The sequence below is a fragment of the Thermobia domestica genome, chromosome 3 (genome assembly GCF_964235325.1).
Source record: "Thermobia domestica chromosome 3, izTheDome1.hap1.1, whole genome shotgun sequence".
Classification (NCBI taxonomy): domain Eukaryota; kingdom Metazoa; phylum Arthropoda; class Insecta; order Zygentoma; family Lepismatidae; genus Thermobia; species Thermobia domestica.
Window position 1 is genome coordinate 157,421,052 of NC_137456.1, and position 21,129 is coordinate 157,442,180.

The window sequence follows — 21,129 nt, forward strand, 5'->3', positions numbered from 1 at the left end:
ATAAATTATCTTTTTTGTATGTAACACTGAAATCCGTCAGACTGTGAGCTATAGCTATTCGTGTCTTTATCACAAAATTTTCGACAAACTTAAAAAAAAAAAAAAAAAAATAGAATACAATAAATTATATTCAGGCTCGTATCTTAAAAAATAAGTAATGTCTAGGGTAATTAACTAATAAACAGGTTTATAACTCAGGATCTTATCTACATATGAAATCACCTAAATATGGAATGTAGCATTTCAAGGATCAAATCCTGTACCTATTCTACGGGGCCTAATTCCCTAGCAAAAATCTGTTTCTTGAATTAGTATAAGAATTATTTTTCTATATCCCTTCTTCTCACAGGACCTCATTTTAGTCCAAGAAAGAAGTCCCTTAAAAATGAAAACCTACTAGAAGGTAGAACCTAATATAGCTCATGCCTTCTGCCCTATTTAAGACTCGGAGAAACCTAACGCGTCTAAGCAAGACCTCGGTAATACTCCCCCTTCATTTATTTGAAGACCTAATATTATCTAATAAAAAGTTCCCACTCGGCTCATCGAGCCGAGTCCGTCCTATAGACTACATTTTGGAAGACTGTTCGAAGTCTCCCCCAAGACTGACGGTCAACTGACCCCTTACCTGTAAAAATCTTCCGTATATATAAGAAAGCTATCCTATCAAAGCTATGTAGAAAAAACGAATGATGGGGAGGAGGGTATTCTCCTACCAAAAAGAAGCTTTCTCTGAATGCTTTGAAACTGACTGTTATTCCCTGCAACAGAGTTGCTATCTAACTATTCTTTTTACTATTCTAGGTATTTTTTGTAATAGCTGAAAATAGAAATAATATAAATATATATAGTAAATACAATAATTACATTTACATAAATTAATAATAACAATAATTAATCACCCAATGACCAGATCTGAATTTCTTAACCTAATAATAATAATAACTTAAAACATATAAATCAATATCAATATACTGATATAAAACAATATTTAAATTTAAAGCATTACTTAAACATAAAAACCAGCAAGTGATCCAAAAGTGTCACTTGCAAACATTAAAATGCGCGGTAGAGCAAAACCGCATTGCGCAAGGCAGGCGCGCACTCAGAAATTTTTGTTGGGAATGGTCCAAGCTTTGGTAGCGTGTTTCTATACGACAAGACATGAGCGTATCTATGTAGTATTGAACGGATATTATTCTGCATCGGTAAAGACCATAAGCAATTGTTTAATACTTCCGCCTATATTTTCAGGGGAACAAATATGGAAGTTGATTGTTTTTGTAAGAGTACAGCTGAAGTGTAAGATCAAATTCCATGCTATATCAATCATTTTCTGTTAAATAAGTATAGTTTTATTGATAAAGTACTGTACCTAGGTATACAAATGTATATTGAGTTACAAAGTAGCGGTGGACCCTCCGTGGGAACGCTTCTGTGCAAGGTTTTTATTGTATACTGCAAAAGTTTTGGTTTCATTTTCCATAGTATTGTGAGGAATCCGAAGACTGAGAAATTTTGATGCAGAGATTTTGTTTAGCTAGAATAGAAACAATGAAGCAAACGAGAAAGGTTTTGGAACTGCCTCGTGGCTATATGGTTAGCATACACGTCTTTGGCGCTGGAGACTCAAGTTCGATTCCTGGTAAGAGACTATGTGGTTCAGGTTGCAAGTTAAAGTTCCATTTCATAAAGTCTCAATGCTGAACGGGATCCGAATTCTAAAAGCTAAATTCTATATCAACCAAACCATCCAAGAAAGTTCTTGCTTTCATTTATTCCTTATAGAGTTACAAAGTATGCTGTTGTCCAAGTATCGAAAGTTTTAAAGAACGATTACGTCCCTGTGGTGCTATTCAGTCGGTTCGCAGCGGTTTGGTAGAATCGGTTGTTAAAATATTTCGAGTTCGCAGAACCGTTTGTTATACCCAATCATAAACTCATACATACACACATGCAGCTGGAAGGGATGTCTTATTGGATACAAATTTTGCACAGCTAAAAGTAATTGGCCTATTTAAAGAACCTTGCTATGCTCTGTACATACCAAAATATTAATGTCTGAGTGGGGGAACAGTAAATTTTCAGTGTCTTTATTTTTAGAAATTCTTATAGGTGCAGGGTTAAACATGTGATCTCTCAGAAAAAAATATAAGTGTTTATTCCTTAATCTCAAGTGATCAGATATCAAGAATTAAAACTGGGGTCATATGATGAGGGTTATTCATATTTGAAACACATATAGAAATATATTATTACCAACAATTGTCGATCCATTACTGGATGAAAATCTTTCCAATATGAACACTTTTTGGTATTTACATATCTTGGACAATTTGTTTTCAAGATGCAGTGCTACGTAATTTCGTCACATCACCTTGTATTAGGAAGCTGAGTAGATTGATATTTGCCACTCATGCCATCCAGTAAAAATTTGCTTTCCTAAGAGAATTATATCTATCTATCATATTAGTGTCATATTAGTAAGGTTAATGACACTTAGCCCAAAATGATGATAAACTCTTTAGCTGTAATTTCGATTAAAGTAAAATATTGTCCAAAATTTTGACATATATCAGTTGATATATTGCAACGAACTTAATAAAATGGCATACTGAAAGGGTAAATTCTGATGCGCCTTTTCCACAAAAAAAAAAAAAAAAAAAAAAAAACTTATGGTGCTGAAAAGTATGTCGTCCATTGCTAATAACAACTGATAATTCGGATCTCTCTCAGGTCTATACACAGTACCGGTTGTTAAAAAAATAGAATAGCACCACTGTCACGTCCATTCATTTGCCGACAGGTACTAGAGCAAAAAACGGCAAGACAAAGTGTATATATATATATATCGGGTGTAAAGAAAGGTTGTTTACAACGCTTGGGAGGTGATTCTACAAATGAAAACAAATAAAAATATCTATGCAACACAATGTCCATCTGGGCCTCTTAACCGAGTTACGGACGTCCAAAAGGGTGGGAAAATGAACTTTGAAGGCTAATTCTGGCAAAACGACATAAGATAGAAGGGCGGTGTTAGGGGGAACCACACAGATTCTCAACATGGACTATCCAAAGATACTAAGATTAGATGTGTACAAGGGGAGCGCAAGGGATTCCCCAAAGGATGCGAAGCATGCCGCGGACGTTATGAGGGCAAAGTGAGGTGAGAGGATGTATGTCCCTTACATGTCCCTTACATGTCCCTGATATATATTTCTTAGAAGCGATTTGATTAATTTGCACTTTTTTGTTTTAGTTCTTGTTTTGTTTTGCTTATACCAAGAAACTGCTATGATATGGATTCAGAGTGAAGAACATATTTCATTTGTAACCCTATCCCTCTATTACAACCGAGATGGATTTACTACTCTATAATTGGTTTTACCATTGAATTCGCATAGTGTAAGGGTCTACTGTAGTTTTACACAAGACTGAAATTTCCTTATACGAAAGCTTGATTTATAATACGAAGAAAATTTGCTATAAAAAATTAGAATCTAAGATACGGTTCAGCGTACTAATTATTGTCGGTCCCATTCCTTAAATTGTATTATGTCATGCACCAGTTATAATAGAAACATTTATTTATGAATTATGGACAAAATCATTAGACTTTTCCTAAAATTGCATCCGAAAGAGAAGTTGCTTCCAAAGAGTAAATTACCACTTCCAGATTTTCTTCTAGAGAAAAAGACAGGGTTGTGAAAGAAATTTACGAAGAATTCCAAAATATTATGAGTTAAACGGGAAAAAAAAATCTAAAAACCAAACACATATCAATCGATAGATCTTCATGACTAAATGAAAATCATGTGCGTCAGCGTAAAAGTTCATACTTAATTTTGGAGAAATTTGAGAAACAAGAATTTTATTAATGATCTCCAAAAATGAATCAAAACATTGTGATCTTGCCTAATAATTAGTTTTTGGATCAGGGACAACAACATTTTTAACTGTCCCTAAATCGAATTTTCGTATTTTCTACGGATTAAGCACATCATACTGAGTTAAGTGATAGTTTGGGTTTGGCTGCACTATATGTAGTACTTCAGATATAAAACATACAAGAAATGTTTTGATTAAATATATTGGGTCATTCGATCCCGGAAAAACAAATTATGGAAACATTAAAATGGATGTTGAACATTAAAAACATTAAAATGGATGTTGAACGAAAATTTATTGAGGTGACTCAAGAATACCATCATGCAGCTCTTCACGATAACACTAATACGACGACAATACATATTAGTAAGGTCAATGACACTTAGCCCAAAATGATGATAAACTCTTTAGCTGTAATTTCGATTAAAGTAAAATATTGTCCAAAATTTTGACATATATCAGTTGATATATTGCAACGAACTTAATAAAATGGCATACTGAAAGAATGAATTCTGATGCGCCGTTTCCGAAAAAAATAAAAAAACTTATGGTGCTGAAAAGTATGTCGTCCATTGCTAATAACAACTGATAATTCTGCTGGAACAGAATAATTCAAGCCATATTTCTGTACTATATATATATATATATATATATATATATATATATATATATATATATATATATATATATATAAACAAAAATGAAATTAAATCTTTAAGTTTTACACACCACGATTATGCCGGCTAGGCTAAAAGAGACGCTGGTGATGATAAATGAATGAAATGAAGAAAGTGGGAGGAAACGGGAGAACCCCGTCAAAACCCACACACACGGTGTTTGTCCATCAGAAAGCTCACTTGCCGCGAGCTGGGATTCAACCAGGACCCCATGGACCACAGGTGAACGCTCTACCATTGAGCCACCGCGTCCCCATGTAAACAAAAATACACTGTTAAATATCAGATTGTGTTTTCTTCTAATACTGACACAATACTCCTAGCAGTAACAGTAACACTTATACTACTTTAATATGTTGCAACCTTTGATTATATTAATTCGATTTACACTAATGTTCGTGTATCTTTTCCAAAGCTAGAAATCATAGATAAAACTTTATAGAGTTATCAGAATTTCATAATGTAGGTATCCAACATTTTGATTAGCTCAAAATCACATACTTAACTTTAAAATACAATACACATGTATTAAAAATATATATGACAACATAAATACATAATATTGATATATATAAGAAACAACTGAACAAAAACAAATATATAAATTGAACAGAAATAAGTATATGAGATGAGTTTATACATACATAAACTTTAAGTAACATTATCATGAAATAAAACGTATCACGTCGGAAGTGGCATCTCATGGAGAAAGATTGTGTAAGAAAACGGCCGTTGCATACGGATTGTTCATTTTTTGTTTCGGGGCCGCGGTGGCTCAGTGGTAGAGCGTTCACCTCTGGTGCTTGGGGTCCCGGGTTCGATCAAAGCCCCCGCCAAGTGAACTTTGTGGTGGACAAACACCGTGTGCGTGGGTTTTCTCGGGGTTCTCCCGTTTCCTCCCACTTTCTTCATTCCACCATTTCATTCATTATTCATCATCACCGTCTCCTTTAGCCTAACCGGCATAACCGTGGGACGTAAAATTCAAAGATTTCATTTTCATTTCATTTCATTTTTTTTCTTCTGATAAGCGATCACAAAAATTACTACTGTTTTGTTTTAAAGTAAGTAATTTGACATTTACAGCATATTTATCTTCAGTTATTCTAACTTGTATTGTGCAAATATGATTGTATTTTTAACGATTAAATTTTAAATGAATTCCTAAGAAGAATATTTTCTGAACAATAACCCAATATCCCCGAATGACAACGAATAACCCTATACTCATATTTTTTTTTTTTTTTAACCTGCAATTTCATTCCCAGTCGAAACTGGGCGGGCCACAGAAGGTAACGCCTTCTCTGGGGCCAGTGAAAACGGAGTTGTTGGTATCTTTTGTTTATAGATGGGCTCAGGATGCTATTAAATGGACAGTTGTATATTCATTATTATATCTAGGGATGCGGTAGAAGAAGTGCATGAGCGTGGATGAAAACCCAAATGTGGAGGATAGAGGTTACGGATTATAGATATGCGGATGGCAATGATATATTCGACGACGTGGGTTATAGGTAGCAGTGACCTCTGCTTGGTCATGTAAAGCTAGTAGATGGTCAACAGGAGGATAGGCATGCCGTGGTTGTGCAGGAGTCTGGTCTACTAATTCACCAAGGATAGGATGTCCTTCCGCTATACGGCGCTGTATGTAACGAGTGCGCAGGCGATACAGATGGGGTAAGAGCGTGGGAATGGTGGTGCGGCGGTAGACCTCTTGAGTAGGAGTATGTGGCGGTAATGAGTATGCAAGCCGCAGAGCATGACGTTCCAGGACTTGTAATTTGTCGTAGAAGTGCTGTGGAGCTGACAACCAGGCAATATGACCATGTGTAAGGGCAGGGCGGACAAAAACTTTGTACGTATGGAGAATAAGTCTAGTGTTGAGACCCCAGTTGGTGCCGCAGAGACAGCGCAACAAATTTATACGACGTCTAATCTTAGCTTGTAAAAGGGAGAGATGGGCGGTCCAGGTAAGGTGTTTGTCAAATATGACGCCTAGATATTTGACACTGTTTGACAAGGTCAACGGTGAGTCAAGAAGCGTAAGATTTAGACGCTCGGGATTTCTAGTTAGACAAAATTTGTTGCGGTTGCGGGCGAATAATGCCATTTGGGTCTTGGAGGGGTTTAATTTCAGCTTCCACTTCAGACACCAGCTGACGAGCTTATCGAGTGCTGGTTGGAGAGTGATGTTGATACGATCAACAGAGGAACACAAGGCGATATAGGCGGTGTCGTCAGCAAATTGGAGTGCGTGGATGGGCGGCCGAGGTTGGGGCATATCTGCTACATATAAGATGTAAATCAGCGCATAATTAATAGTGAATATTCATCACTATTATTTGCGTTTAACGGAAAGAAAGGAACTCTAAAGATGAAAATCATGTAACAATCCAAAGATCTGGAAAAGAATGCTATTAGAGAGTATAAATACTCATTCATAGTTGTCGAGAAAATCGATGAAAGCAAGATATTTTTGTTGTGAACCTAAAAATGTAAGTTCTACAACAATTATACCACCTACTGAGGTAAAAATGAAAATCAAGTATACAGAAATAAAGTATTTCGCTTACAATATGATTAATAATGATCAACCGTAAAATTTTAACTGTTTATCTATGATATAGTTCAACGACAAGACATGTATTAATCGACAGATCACTTTAAGAGGAACAAAATGATGAGTTTGAAGGTAAATTATTATGCGTGGTTTTCGATAAATTGAAACGAATTTTTATGGCATAAAAATGGCATCGTTCGTTGTCAATCTAACGCAGTTGGTAGTTACATGTTCTACTGGAATAGTTGTTTGTTACTAATGTACTGTATAATGAATACGTTAAGTAGCAGCTTATACAGAAGCATCTGTCGCTGTTTCATTTATCCTGATAGCGACACACATGCTATTTAAATCAATTACTTGTAGAGGTATTTTGGAGAAAATTCCAATTTCATATTCTCACCCTCAAGTAGATTATCTTAATTTTTCAGAGTAAAAAGAAAATTCCAAAAATCCATCTGAAGAACATTATGTTTAAAATTGGGTCTGGATAGGTTGAACAGTATTGCTTCTAGACGATATACGTCACATGCGCATCCAGAAAGTTTTGCTGGGAGAGGGCTAAGGTTAGTGGAGGACCAATATTACAGGGCAGTACGTCTATGTAGTATTGAGCGAGTATTTTTCTGCTCCCGAAAGGACTGTAGGCAATTATAAAATAGGTACTTCCATATATGTTTTCAGAAAAAAATATAAAAGTAGATTGTTTTTATAGGAGAAAGAATACAGATGATGTAAGATCAAATTTTCATGCTACATCAATCATTTCCCTGTTAAACAAATGTAGTTTTATTGAGAAAGTGTACAACTGTATGTAATGTTAGAAAGTTTCTTGGGAGGGGTCCAGACCCTATGGACCCCAACCCCGTGGGTGCGCCCATGATATAGGGTACAGTACATCATACATTGGGACGAAGGGAGCAGCAGGTAAATTGACATTCAGATGACATTTTTTCGATATATACAGGCTATGAAACGTGTAAATTCATTCAAATTTCGAATTTGATTTATTTCACAATTATCATACATCTTCACTCGCACTGTCTATCGAAAATAAATAGGGTATCATTAAGTTGATCGAATTCCAAAGAAAGAAATCAAGAATTGTTGAGAAAAAACATTCCTCAGTGCGACTCCCGAGTAACATTTTTTTTTTTTTTAAGTCTAGGAGAACAAAATTAATTCACTCTTGTTATTGACTGATTCCAACCATAAACAGTTGAGGTTGAGCGATAGATTAATGTATATACGAGGAAAACACCACTATGAAAATCGAAAAATTTTGACGAAAGATTTTGTGGATTATATTAAATCGCACAGGGCTGGAGAAAAGCCAAATTCACGTTCTCGTTTCCGACTGATTCCGAACCCAAGCAATAAAGATGATTCGGAAGAATTACATGAAAATATATGGTATATTCTACAAAAGTCCAATTATTTTATGTTATCATGGAATATTTTTTTTTTTTAGTTGGGGAGGAGGAGGCGTAATTCAATCACTTATTCTCAGATAATTTTGACTCCATGTAGCCGATGGATGGATCATTGGGAAGCTTCGAGTGAAGTATAACTATGTCAATTTGCTTAAATGTCAAATATACTTTTAACAAGATTTATTATAAAACACTTTTTTTTTTTAGCACAGGAAAGGGAGGGTATAATTGCACCCTTTCACTTTTGAGAGGCCCTAACTTCCGTCAATGGTGTAATTGGGAATCCTTAATGAAAGTATAGCCCATATGGCATTAAAATACAAAGATTCTGGTGAAAAGTATCGAGGATTTTTTCATATTATTTATACAGGGTGCTACGATAATACACCAACAAACTTAAAGACGTGACAATGGACTTAAGCAAAAATGTCTCATAAACTTGAGCCGAATGACACATTGATGATAGAGGAGTAGTCGCCTCGTTACAGGGATCCCTGTAGGCAGATAGAGAATTAACAAATATGATCTCCATCTGTGGGGATTCCAGTTGCGGAGTGACCGTTCTACTACTATCGACACGTATGTTACTAGCCATGGTTGAATTTTTGTGAATTATTTTGACCCGACAGCGATATCTTTCCCGTTTATGAGATATTCGACATGATATCAACGTCTTTGCTAGTTTTAAAACACCTCTCATCGTTAAACGATGATGATTCCAATCCATTTCATTAGGCCTTATATATATATAGGATTCCAATCCATTTCATTAGGACCTGCTTCACTTTGCCGGTAATATTATTACACAACCTTGTATAAGAAAACCTAGAATTTCGAGAACTTAATCACCCTTTCTCTGCTTGTCGTTAACTGATCTCAACCGCAACTAGTGGAAATGATCGGGAAGTTCTAATATAAAGAAAACACACACTATATTAATCAAAATTGAACGTTTTTACGTAAGTAATGCTGGAAAATTCTTATGTGTGTATGTGAAAACTCGCAACATAAGATGAATTTAATATCCTTTCACCTTCTTATGCTTGATAGATCGCAATTTCAAAGAATATGATTATTTCGAAAGTTTACAGGGAGGAACATACCAATTATCAATAAATTCCATTAGTTTTTAAGTGCGTTGTCGTAATACACGTATGTACGTATATAGATGGATGGAGAGACAAATTGCGAGTTGAATGGTAGAAGCTTGATTCAGCAGTCTCGGAAAATTTATTTCAATTTTTGTTACTAAAACCTAATGAAACATGTCTCAGAAATCATAGTTTTACGTAGAGAAATTGCTATGAATTGTGTACGATGGAGGTTCTTGAGGAAAGTCAGTTGGTAAAAATTACAATTTTCCGTTGGAACCTAAGGGAAGGAAACTCTTCTAATGTTCTAATTCCTGCATTCAGCATTAGGATATTAAGTAAGTTTTCTTCCCTCAACTCGTAGCAATAAAATTATAATTTTTACCAACGTGACTTTCCTCACAAGCTATCATTGGTTATGTGTTTATATATAATCTTAACATAGAAACGTACCTGTATGAATAGGATATTTGCCAGTCAGAAATGCACTTCTAGTAGGTGTGCAAATAGGAGTAACATAGTAATTGTTGAGAACAATACCTCCAAAAGCTAAAGCATCGAGATTCGGTGTCGGAATTTGAGGAGACCCATGAAAACTAACATCGTTCCACCCCTGAAATGTAAATAATATTTTAAAAAAGAATTTAAACGATATTCTCACGTTATCAAGTTATTAAATCTTAACATTTCTTAAAAATCATTATTTCTTTGGCGCAAAATACCCGAGATCGATTTCCGGTAGGAGCTTATCTGGTCCGTTCACACTTTAAACTGTAAGTCTACGTCACATTTAGCCTCGATGCTAAAAGGAACGCTAAAATCCAAATCAACTAACACATTTTTTTTTTTTTTTTTTGAGACAGAAGTAAGAAAAAACGTTTTAAAGATTTTTAGTTTCACATGGATTGGTGTATATTTCTGAAACAACTGACTCCTGTGTTAATTAGTCAGTCTCTACCAAGTGTCAAGGATCTTCTCGGAAGACATATGAACGTGTAGAGGTCATTGCACGTTCTTATCGTAGGAGGGAAAACTATCCTAAAAGGTGGATGAACTACAAGGTGGTTAACAGCAGGAAGATGGAAAGGAAATACGAATATTACAACATTTTTTTTTTCAGGAAAAGAATAAACATTGGTGAAGACAGTAGACGGGATCACGAAACATATGTATGAGACATACATAGAGGGTGTTTCAAAACAACACCGACAACATTTGGGAGGTGACTCCTGACACCAAGATAAGACGAAAAGTATAGACCAACCTGGCTGCACAAATGCTTCCTTTCGGAATTATAGGCTGCCGAACACATGAAAAAGTGAAATTTAAACGGCCATCGTTCCAAAACTATGGGACCTACCGTAGTCAATTCAAGACCACTTAGGAACTAGTATGTGCCCTATCCAGATATTAAGATTTCGAAATCATGCTGTACTTCGGCAACAATGTTTACTGAGGTAGTTGGTGTGTATTTCAAATTATATGCCCGTAGCCAAACTCCCTCTATAAAAAATTTGCGTGAGTACCTTAGGATTCTGAAACAAGTATTTTTGGATAGGCACATATTAGTTCCTAAGTGAAGTCTTGACTCGACTACGGTATGGCCCATACTATTGGAGCTATGGACCTTTAAAGTTCATTTTTCATGTTTTCGGCAGCCTATAACTCCGAAATGACGGAAATCTGCACCCAGGTTGGTTTATACTTTCTGTCTTACCTTGATCTTATCAGGAATCACTTTCCAAACATTGTTGTTTTTGTTGCGAAACACCCTATATATATATATATATATATATATATATATATATATAGGGTGAATGCGCCTATTCTCGTCATACCCCCAATAGTCGTCATGGCCAAATTAATTCGTTCATAAGATGGCGTAAGTCATGGTTATACGAATACAAGCTGGCTCATCTCTAACGTCTATGGTTTTAGTTTTTAGCCCGCCTTGCGTTAACACCGAGTCGGGTGTCTTTTGTTTTCTGTTTTCAGTTGAAGTGCAAAGGCTGTTGTTTTGCGTGCTAATTGCAGTTTTTGGAAAATTAAAAAACTTGTTGCTGCCGGTTGAAAAACAGCAGAGGACGGCGCAGTTGAAGCTCTAAAAGGTAAGATAATTATTTATTTTTATCAACCTAAGTCTCTTTTAAATGTTTACCATTCATTTGTCTTTGAAATTCATATTTGAACAAAAAACAGTGGGGTGACGACTATAGGTTTAAGAAAATTTGTGATCTTCCTTACTTCGTCAGATATGCCGAAGACTGGGTTTTTTAAAGAACATGTTAGTAGAAGCTTCAAAATCATTTTAAATTTTTTGTTGGGGTGAAAGGTATCAGCTACAAAATTTTGGGGTTAATATCTTGTATCCTTCCAAAGGGCGTCATAGGGGTGACGAACACTGGTTGAGTGGGTGACGACTACCGGGTAATTAGGAATAATTTATTTCTTTTGGATAATTTTGCCTTCTTTCCTCTCCGGGGTGACTAAACTATAGAACTTTCATATCTGTAACTGATTTTCAAATGTATAAATTTAAAATTGTCTTATAACGAGATAATATTTTAAGAAAAGCAAATTAACTGTTTCATTTTGCCATGTTTTCATTAGTACCAGAATTTTGAATTTAATTCCCGTTTTATTTAAAGATCTTACCTCGCTTATCTATGAGCTATTGGCAGTTGGTGAAACGTCTTAGAACCTGACTTTTTCTTACCTACGATATTAATATTCTTTTTTCTATATTTTCAGATGCTGTAACTATGAACGAAAATACCAAAAGACGGAAGATTTTACAATATTCTGAAGATGCGATGCACAAAGCCATTTCTGAAGTACGGTCAAAGTCTATGAGTATCAAGAAGGCTGCTGCAATTTTTGGTGTTCCTCGAATGACGTTATCAGATAAAGTTAGTGGAAAAGTGCCTGAACAAAGAAAAATGGGCCCAAAAACTACCACAAGAAGAGGGCATTGTTGTTAAATGGTTGGTAGATCTTGCAAAGAAAGGATTTCCAAGGAAAGTTGGAAATGGGGATGAAACAAATTTCCAACTATGCCCCAAAAGTGGAACTGTTATTGGAGTAAAAGGGTGGAAAAACTTTTATGAAATAAAACACGGAAACGAAAAGGAAACCATTACAGTTATGTGCTCATTTTCTGCGGATGGAGAAGTTTTACCGGGAATGATTGTCTACCCTTACATTAAGCCACCTAAAGAAGTTTGTGAATCCGTTCCGGCATCGTGGGGAATAGGACTCTCTGAATCTGAATGGATGAAGTGAGATGTGTTTTTTTGAATACATTGCAAATATTTTGTATCCCTACTGAAAATAAACTAGCAGACTTCCCTTTCTATATTTCATTGATGGACATAAATCTCACATTACCAAAGAGTGTTCTGATTTCTGCAGCAGGAATGGAATTGCTCTTTATGCCCTTCATCCAAATGCCACACATATAATTCAGCCTACAGATGTAGGGGTTTATAAACCAATAAAACAACATTGGAGGAAAGCTGTTTATGACTGGCAGAAGCTTAATCCAAATCGAACAGTGACCAAAGCAGATTGTGCACCAATTGTAGTGGACGTTGTAGAAACCAAAGCCACACCGGAGACGATAAAGAATAGCTTTCGGGTGTGTGGACTTGCCCCTTTAAATGTAGATGCAGTTGATTATTCGAAATGTTTGGATCACCACACACGGGGAGAAACTATCGAACTTCAAATCACCATCTCTAAGAAGTATAGTATCGAAGAATATCACACGGCTCTTAATGTTTTACAGAATGAAATCGGTCATGATACAGTTGTTAAATTTAACGACGTCTTGGGAGGAAAATCTACTCTCGACCCTGAAGACCAAAAGCTCTACAATATCTGGGAATCAATTAAGAAGAAAGCAGAAATAAGCGATCATCTGCTCAAAGATTCTGTGTCTGTGAGTGTGGGAAGTGAGCCAATATTAACTAAACCGTCGCAAACTCCCGTGAAGAAAGGAAGTTCTAATGGAGATTCTCTTGTCAAATCACAAGCCGCTGTTCCTTCTCCGTTTAAGAAACATCTCTGGTGGCCAAGAGAGGTGGAACGCAAGAAGACCAGAGGATCGACTCAGAAGTTCCCATCAGCTGTTTCGTCTGGTGAATGGAAGCAATTCTATGAGAAAAAGGAAGCTGAGAAAAGAGAAAAATCCCTCTCTCAAGAAGCAAGAAAACGAAAAAGACTCGAAGCTGAAACAAGAAAGAAAACAACAATTACAAAGCCACGCAATGAATCTCAGTTATGTGCCAAGTGTAATGAGTTAGTAATACTTACTGATAACCCTACATGTATCAAATGCAACAAAATCTTTCACGCTAATTGTATTAGCAAATCACACAAAGAATTTTTCCCAGGTGTGGATGATTCTGATTCAGATGTGGAATTTATGTGCGAAAATTGTTTCGATGTGCGTGATAGTGATGATGATATTGACCGTCTTTTACATGCTAGCCACTCATCTTAAGCGTTAATACTTGTATAAGCTTGAACTATAAGAATTTGTAAGAGTGACGAACACTGGAAGTTTAAGGTGACGACTTTGAGAATTTTTGTGACGACTATAGGCATTTTGCGCATGTTTGGATTGTTTTAATTGTAAACTTTGTTCTATGTGTTTTATATCAAAGGTAATGATCCTGTATCACACAATAAGCTACAAATATTAGAACCAATGTACAATTTAAGCATTCACTTGTATCTGTTAAAAGTTATGAAGTAAAAGGCAAAGTTGCAATCAAAAAGTGACGACTATTGGCACATTCACCCTATATATATATGTGTGTGTGTGTGTGTGTGTGTGTGTGTGTGTATAGCGAGAGAGAGAAAGAAAGAGAGAGAGCCACAGTTAAACTGTCGTTGTCAATTGATATGTTAACAAATAAACTCCATTAATGAGCTCGGTCGAGGTAATTGCTCTAGTTATCTTTTGCAAAAAAATAATCAGAAACAAAAAAAAATCGCTTACACGTAGCTATGATCTACAGCTGAAGCAGCCGTTATCAATTATTAATTAACGAACTGATTCTGCTGACAAATTCGGCCGAGGTAATCGATTTAGCTACCTATTACCAAAAGAGAAAAAAAGAAAAAAGAAAGAAAGAAAGAAAGAAAAGAAAAAAGAAAAAAAGAATTGCAAACTTCGCTTACATATTGGCTGCAGATAGCCATCTTCCAAGTCGCCGTTATTAATTAACATGTAACGGATTGACTCCATTAAAGATTTTGGTTGAGGTAATTGCCCTAGCTACGTGTTGCAAAACCAAATAAAACCAAATTTACAACATTCGCTTATATGTATTTGATATGGATTATTTAAGTCACCATTACCTACTACGATTTCAATACACTCCATTAACGGACTCGATCAAAATAATCGTTCTAGCTATCTATTTGCAATATATATAATTGTATAATTGAAAGATTCGCTTACATATATGGGATATGGGCTAATGATACGGCAATTTAGACAGCCCCCACACCTTCTCATAATAGGTCGAAAATGGTGTCAATCGCTTGTGCATAGTTTGTGAAGAAATCTGCAACACAAATTTTTGTTTGTGCAACAATGAACAATGAGCTAGAGCAAAAACAAAGTGGGGGCTGTCTAAATGGTAGCCCCCCCATCTTGTCAAAATTAGTCAAAAATGGTGTCAATCGTTAGTGCATCGTTTGTGCAGAAATGTGCAACACAAATTTTCGTTTGTGCAACAATGAGAAACGAACTATAGCGAAAAAAAGTGGAGGCTATGTAAACCTAGCCAACCCAACTTCTCAAAATTGGTCGCTAATGGTGTCAATCGTTTGTGAATCATTTGTGCAGAAATGTGCAACACAAATTTTCGTTTGTGCAATAATGAACAATGAGCTACAGCGAAAACAAAGTGGGGGCTGTCTAAACGTTAGCCCCCAACCTTGTTAAAATTGGTCGAAAATGGTGTCAATAGTTTCTGCATCGTTCGTGCAGAAATGTGCAACACAAATTTTCCTTTGTGCAACAATGAACAATGAGCTAGACATCAAACAAAGTGGGGGTATCTAAACCGTAGACCCCCAACGACTCAAGATTGGTCGAAAATCGTGTCAACCGTTTGTGAATCGTTTGTGCAGAAATTTGCAACACAAATTTTCGTTTGTGCAACAATGAACAATGATCTACAGCGAAAATAAACTGGGGGCTGTCTAAACGGTATCCCCAACCTTCCCAAATTTGGACGAAAATAGTGTAAATCGTTTGAGCATCGTTTGTGTAGAAATCTGCAACACAAATTTTCTTTTGTGCAACAATGAAAAATGAGCTAGAGCGAAAACAAACTGGGTATCTACCTAAAAGATAGCCCCCCACCTTCTAAAAATTGGTTCAAATTGGTGTTATGCGATTGTGAATCGTTTGTGCAGAAATTCGCAGCACAAATTTTCGTTTGTGCAACAATGAAAAATGAGCTACAGCCAAAATAAACTGGGGGCTGTCTAAACGGTATCCCCCACCGTGTCAAAATTAGTCGAAGAAGGTGTAAATCGTTTGGGCATCGTTTGTGAAGAAATGTGCAACACAATTTTTCGTTTGTGCAACAATGAACAAAGAGCTAGAGCGAAAACAATGTGGAGGTCTGCCTGAACGGTAGCCCCCAACCTTGCCAAAACTGGTCGAAATTGGTGCATAATGCACATTTGCATAATCCATTGGAAATGGGGACTGTCAATCGTTTGTGTAGAAATGTGCAACAAAATTTTCGTTTGTGCAACAATGAACAATGAGCTAGAGCGATAACAAAATAGGAGGCTGTCTAAACGGTAGCACACCACCTTGGAAAACTGGACGAAAATGGTGTCAAACGTTTGTGCATCGTTTGTCCAAAAATATACAGTTCAAATTTTTGTTTATGCAACAATGAACAATAAACTAGAACCAAAACAAAGTGGGTGGCTGTCTAAACGTTATACTCCCCACTTTTGCTACATTGTTTGAAAATGGTGTCAATCGATTGTGCATAGTTTGTGCAGAAATCTGCAACACAAATTTTCGTTTGTGCAACAACAAACAATTAGCTAGGGAGAAAACAAAGTGGGGGGATGCTAAACGATAGCCCCCCACGTAGTCAAAATTGGTAGAAAATGGTGTCAATCGCTTGTGCATCGTATGTGCAGAAATGTGCAACACAAATTTTCGTTTCTGCAACAATGAAAAACGAGCTATAGCGACAACAAGTTTGGGTCTGTCTAAATGGTCTCAAAATTGGTCGAAAATGGTGTGAATCGTTTGTGCAGAAATGTGCAACACAAATTTTCGTTTGTGCAACAATGAACAATGAGCTACAGCAAAAATAAAGTGCGGCCTGTCTAAACGGTAACACCTCCATCTTCTCAAAATTGGTCGCAAATGGTGTCAATCGTTTTTGCAGAAATGTGCAACACAAATTTTCGTTTGTGCAACAATGAAAAATGAGCTACAGCGAAAATAAAGGGAGGGACTGTCTAAACACCAGTTCACCACCTTGGAAAATTGGTCGAAAATGGTGTCAAACGTTTGTGCTTAGTTTGTCCAAAAATGTACAGCACAAATTTTCGTTTGTGTAACAACGAACAATGAGCTAAAACCAAAACAAAGTGAGTAGCTGTCTAAACGTTAGCCTCCCCACTTTCACTACATTGGTCGAAAATGGTGTCAAAAGTTTGGGCATGTTGGTGCAGAAATGTGCAACACAAACTTTGGTTTGTGCAAAAATGAACAATCACCTAGAGAGAAAACCAAGTGGGGGGTCTGTTAAAGCGGTAGCCCCCTCACCTACTCAAAATTGGTCGACAATTCTGTCAATCGTTTGTGCAGAAATGTACAACACAAATTTTCTTTTTTGCAACAATGAACAATGATGTATAGCGAAAAGAAAGTGGGGACTGTCTGAACGGTCGCCCCCAAATATTCAAAATTGATCGTAAAAGGCGTCAATTGTTTGTACATCGTTCCTGCAGAAATGTGCAATACAAATTTTAGTTTGTGCAACAATGAACAATGAGCTAGACAGAAAACAAAGTGGGGGCCTCTAAACCGTAGACCCCACCTTCTCAAGGTTGGTCTAAAATGATGTCAATCGTTTGTGAAGAAATGTGCAACACAAGTTTTCGTTTGTACAACAACGAACAATGAGCTATAGCGAAAATAAAATGGGGACTGTCTAAACGATAGCGCTTCACCTTGTCAAAATTGGTCGAAAAAGGTGTCAATCGTTTGTGCATCGTTAGTGCAGAAATGTGCAACACAAATTTTCGTTTGTGCAACAATGAACAATGAGGTAGAGCGAAATCAAAGTGGAGGCTGCATAATGGTAGCCCCAACCTTGTCAAAATTGGTCCAAAATGATATCAATCGTTTGTTCATCGTTTGTTCAGAAATGTGCAACACAAATTTTCGTTTTTTCAACAAATAAATATGACCTAGAGCGAAAACAAAGTATGGGCTATCTAAACGGTAGCCCCCAACCTTCTCAAATTTGGACGAAAATAGTGTAAATCGTTTGGCCATCGTTTTGGGCGGAGATAAGCAACACAAATTTTCTTTTGTGCAACAATAAAAAATGATTTAGATCGAAAACAAACTGGGTATCTACCTCAAAGATAGCTCCCCACCTTCTTAATATTGGTTCAAATTGTTATCAATCGATTGTGCATCGTTTGTGCAGAAATGTGCAACATAAATTTTCGTTTGTGCAACAATGAACAATGAGCTAGAGCGAAAACAATGTGGAGGTCTGTCTGAACGGTAGCCCCCAACCTTGTCAAAACTGCTCGAAATTGGTGTCAATCGTTTGGGCATCGTTTGTCCAAAAATATACAGCACAAATTTTCGTTTGTGCAACAATGAGCAATTAACTAGAACCAAAACAACGTGGGTGGCTGTCTAAACGTTATACTCCCCACTTTCACTACATTGGTGGAAAATTGTGTCAATCGATTGTGCATCGTTTGTGCAGACATGTGCAACACAAATTTACGTTTGTGCAACAACGAACAATGAGCTAGGAATAAAACAAAGTGGGGGCTGTCTAAACGGTAGCCCCTACCGTGTCAAAATTGGTCGAAAATGGTGTCAGTCGTTTGTGCATCGTTTGCGCAGAAAGGCGCAACACAAATTTTCGTTTCTGCAACAATGAACAATCAGCTAGAGGGAAAACCAAGTGGGGGCCAGTATTGGGAAGTAACGTAATGCAAGTAACGCGTTACTTTTTAAGTAACGTTTCCCAGTAACGCGTTACATTTTTTCCAAAGTAACTGTAACGGTAACGCGTTATAAATTTTTAAGTAACGTACCTAGTTTGCGTTACTTTTTTCGCGTTACATTTCGGATGAGTAACTATAACATATGTAGATTTTTCTTTGGAAAAAAAAATGTTTCTTTCCTGTAAGTGAATTTCTCAGAATGAAACAATCGAGCATGAACTACGTATGTCAGTGACCGACAGTCACAGGCACACAGAGAAACAGATAAGTTCGTAGTGACACTTGCTGTTTTTTGAAGATGAGGACAGCCTTAGGGAAATCACGTGTACTGATTGCAAGCACCTGGAAGATTTTGTCGTAGATTTTGACGGATAGGTGCTGATTGCCACGGGTGCTGACTGCCACAGCCAATTATTGGTGCTTACTGCCACGACTGTCGCTGATTGCAAATATGAAGGTGCTGACTGCCACGACGGCGTGCTGACTGCCACGAGCCTGGGAGAAACTATATTTGGAAAGAGAGGAATTAATCCCTCATACTAAATTTATGATTATTAATTAATTTAGTAGGGATTAATTTAGTAATCATCACAGCAAATCTATGTGCCATCCTATAAGTTACAAAGTTGCTCACTAAGTGGAACGACATACAGTTGGATGTTTATAAAGAGATTGTCTTTTCTGTTATATGTACAATTTGCACATTTCATTGTATATATTAATTGTTTTATTGTATTATTTAATGGATATGATGGTCTGAAGCCAGCTGACAAGGGAAGTTTGGGAGAAGCACTCGCCTGCAGAGAAATAAGCATGTCATTTGAAGGACCAATTCATGCTGATTACAACAGGTAATAAAACTCCTCTACGCTGAGAACTGTTCGAGATATTCAGCTTGGAAATTTATATGAGAAAATGAGTAGATGCACGTTTCAATGCGTTAAGTATTCTCACCCATGGCGAAGCCTGATGGTTTGAACTTGCTATTGCTTGATCACTGGGGTCCATTCACAAACAATTTGTCTATTACAAGTTGCATGACGGATGGCAAAGACCTAATGGTGGAGAAGATACCAAAGAATTGCACGCGATTTGTGCAACCATTTGATGTGTTTTGATTCCAATCAATCAAAGATTATGGCAGGAGATTTGTACATAGTATGAATCTTCTTCATCTGGACATTATAATGTACCAACGAAACAATCAAATAAAGTTCGTGTCCATACGATTCACTTCCGATCACCGCGATACATTGGATTGTTTCAGTTTGCGTTCTGCAAGGCAGGTTACGAACAAATTATAGGTCTATAACTTTTGAATCACTTGTCGAATTCGCTTTTTGCTTTGGTTCTGCGAACTGTTCTCTTGACGGATGCAACACAATTGCACATATAAAATGTTCATGGTGCAAGGGAGAATTTTACCTGCGTCATTTCTTCATAAAAAAGAAGAACAACAGTGATCAATTTTCATCTCTAACCTATGATTACTGTGAACAATGTAATGACTAATTGTATCTAACAAACCCGTTAGTTATCGCGAAACACTTTTTTCTGTTACTTCCGATAGCTTTCAATTCGTATATCAATATTCGTTACTAATTACGTTGTACTTAACGCCTATAAATGCGTATATCCTCATTTTCTCATATAAACTTCCAAGTTGAATATCTCGAACTGTTCTCAACCGTACAGGCATTTTATTAGCTTGTTATAATCAGCATGAATTGGGACTTCAAATGGCATGCTTAGTTTCTCTGCAGGCGAGTCCTTTCTCCTGAACTTCCCTTGTGAGGTACAGCCAGCAGTGCTTTTTTGATGGAACTTTCAAGAGCTGCTCGAAACAATTTGCACAGCTGTACACAGTTTATGCTGACATAGGGAGTTCAAGTGAGAATACACAAATCGTACCAATTTTGTACGCACCGCTCCCTGACAAAACTGAAAGTACACTCATGTCGAAAATTATTGTCGCATATCTATAACTGTCTTCTTGTAAGAATATAATTTGATAATTTTGCAGAGTACCGGTACTTTTAATACTTATATTATGTGTATAATCAGGAAATTTATATTTGTGATAAATTTCATAGGAAAAGAATTATAAATACAAAATCATAATGAGTAAAATAAAATGTAACTAAATGGACAAGAAAAATTTTATTTTCGTTTTATTGTTCTTCTTTACTGCTCTTTTGACATGAAATTTACCACATACTTGTCTTTGC

General features: G+C 36.5%; 1 protein-coding gene across 1 annotated transcript in view; it reads right to left on the minus strand.

The window, feature by feature from the left end:
* The window catches only part of LOC145681539 (arylsulfatase I-like), a 66,127-nt gene that overhangs the window by 30,480 nt on the left and 14,518 nt on the right, over positions 1-21,129 (minus strand). Inside the window, exon 2 of the mRNA XM_081753183.1 lies at positions 10,103-10,262. Within this exon, the coding sequence (XP_081609309.1) occupies positions 10,103-10,262 (160 nt within the window). The remainder of the gene's footprint in view (positions 1-10,102; positions 10,263-21,129) is intronic.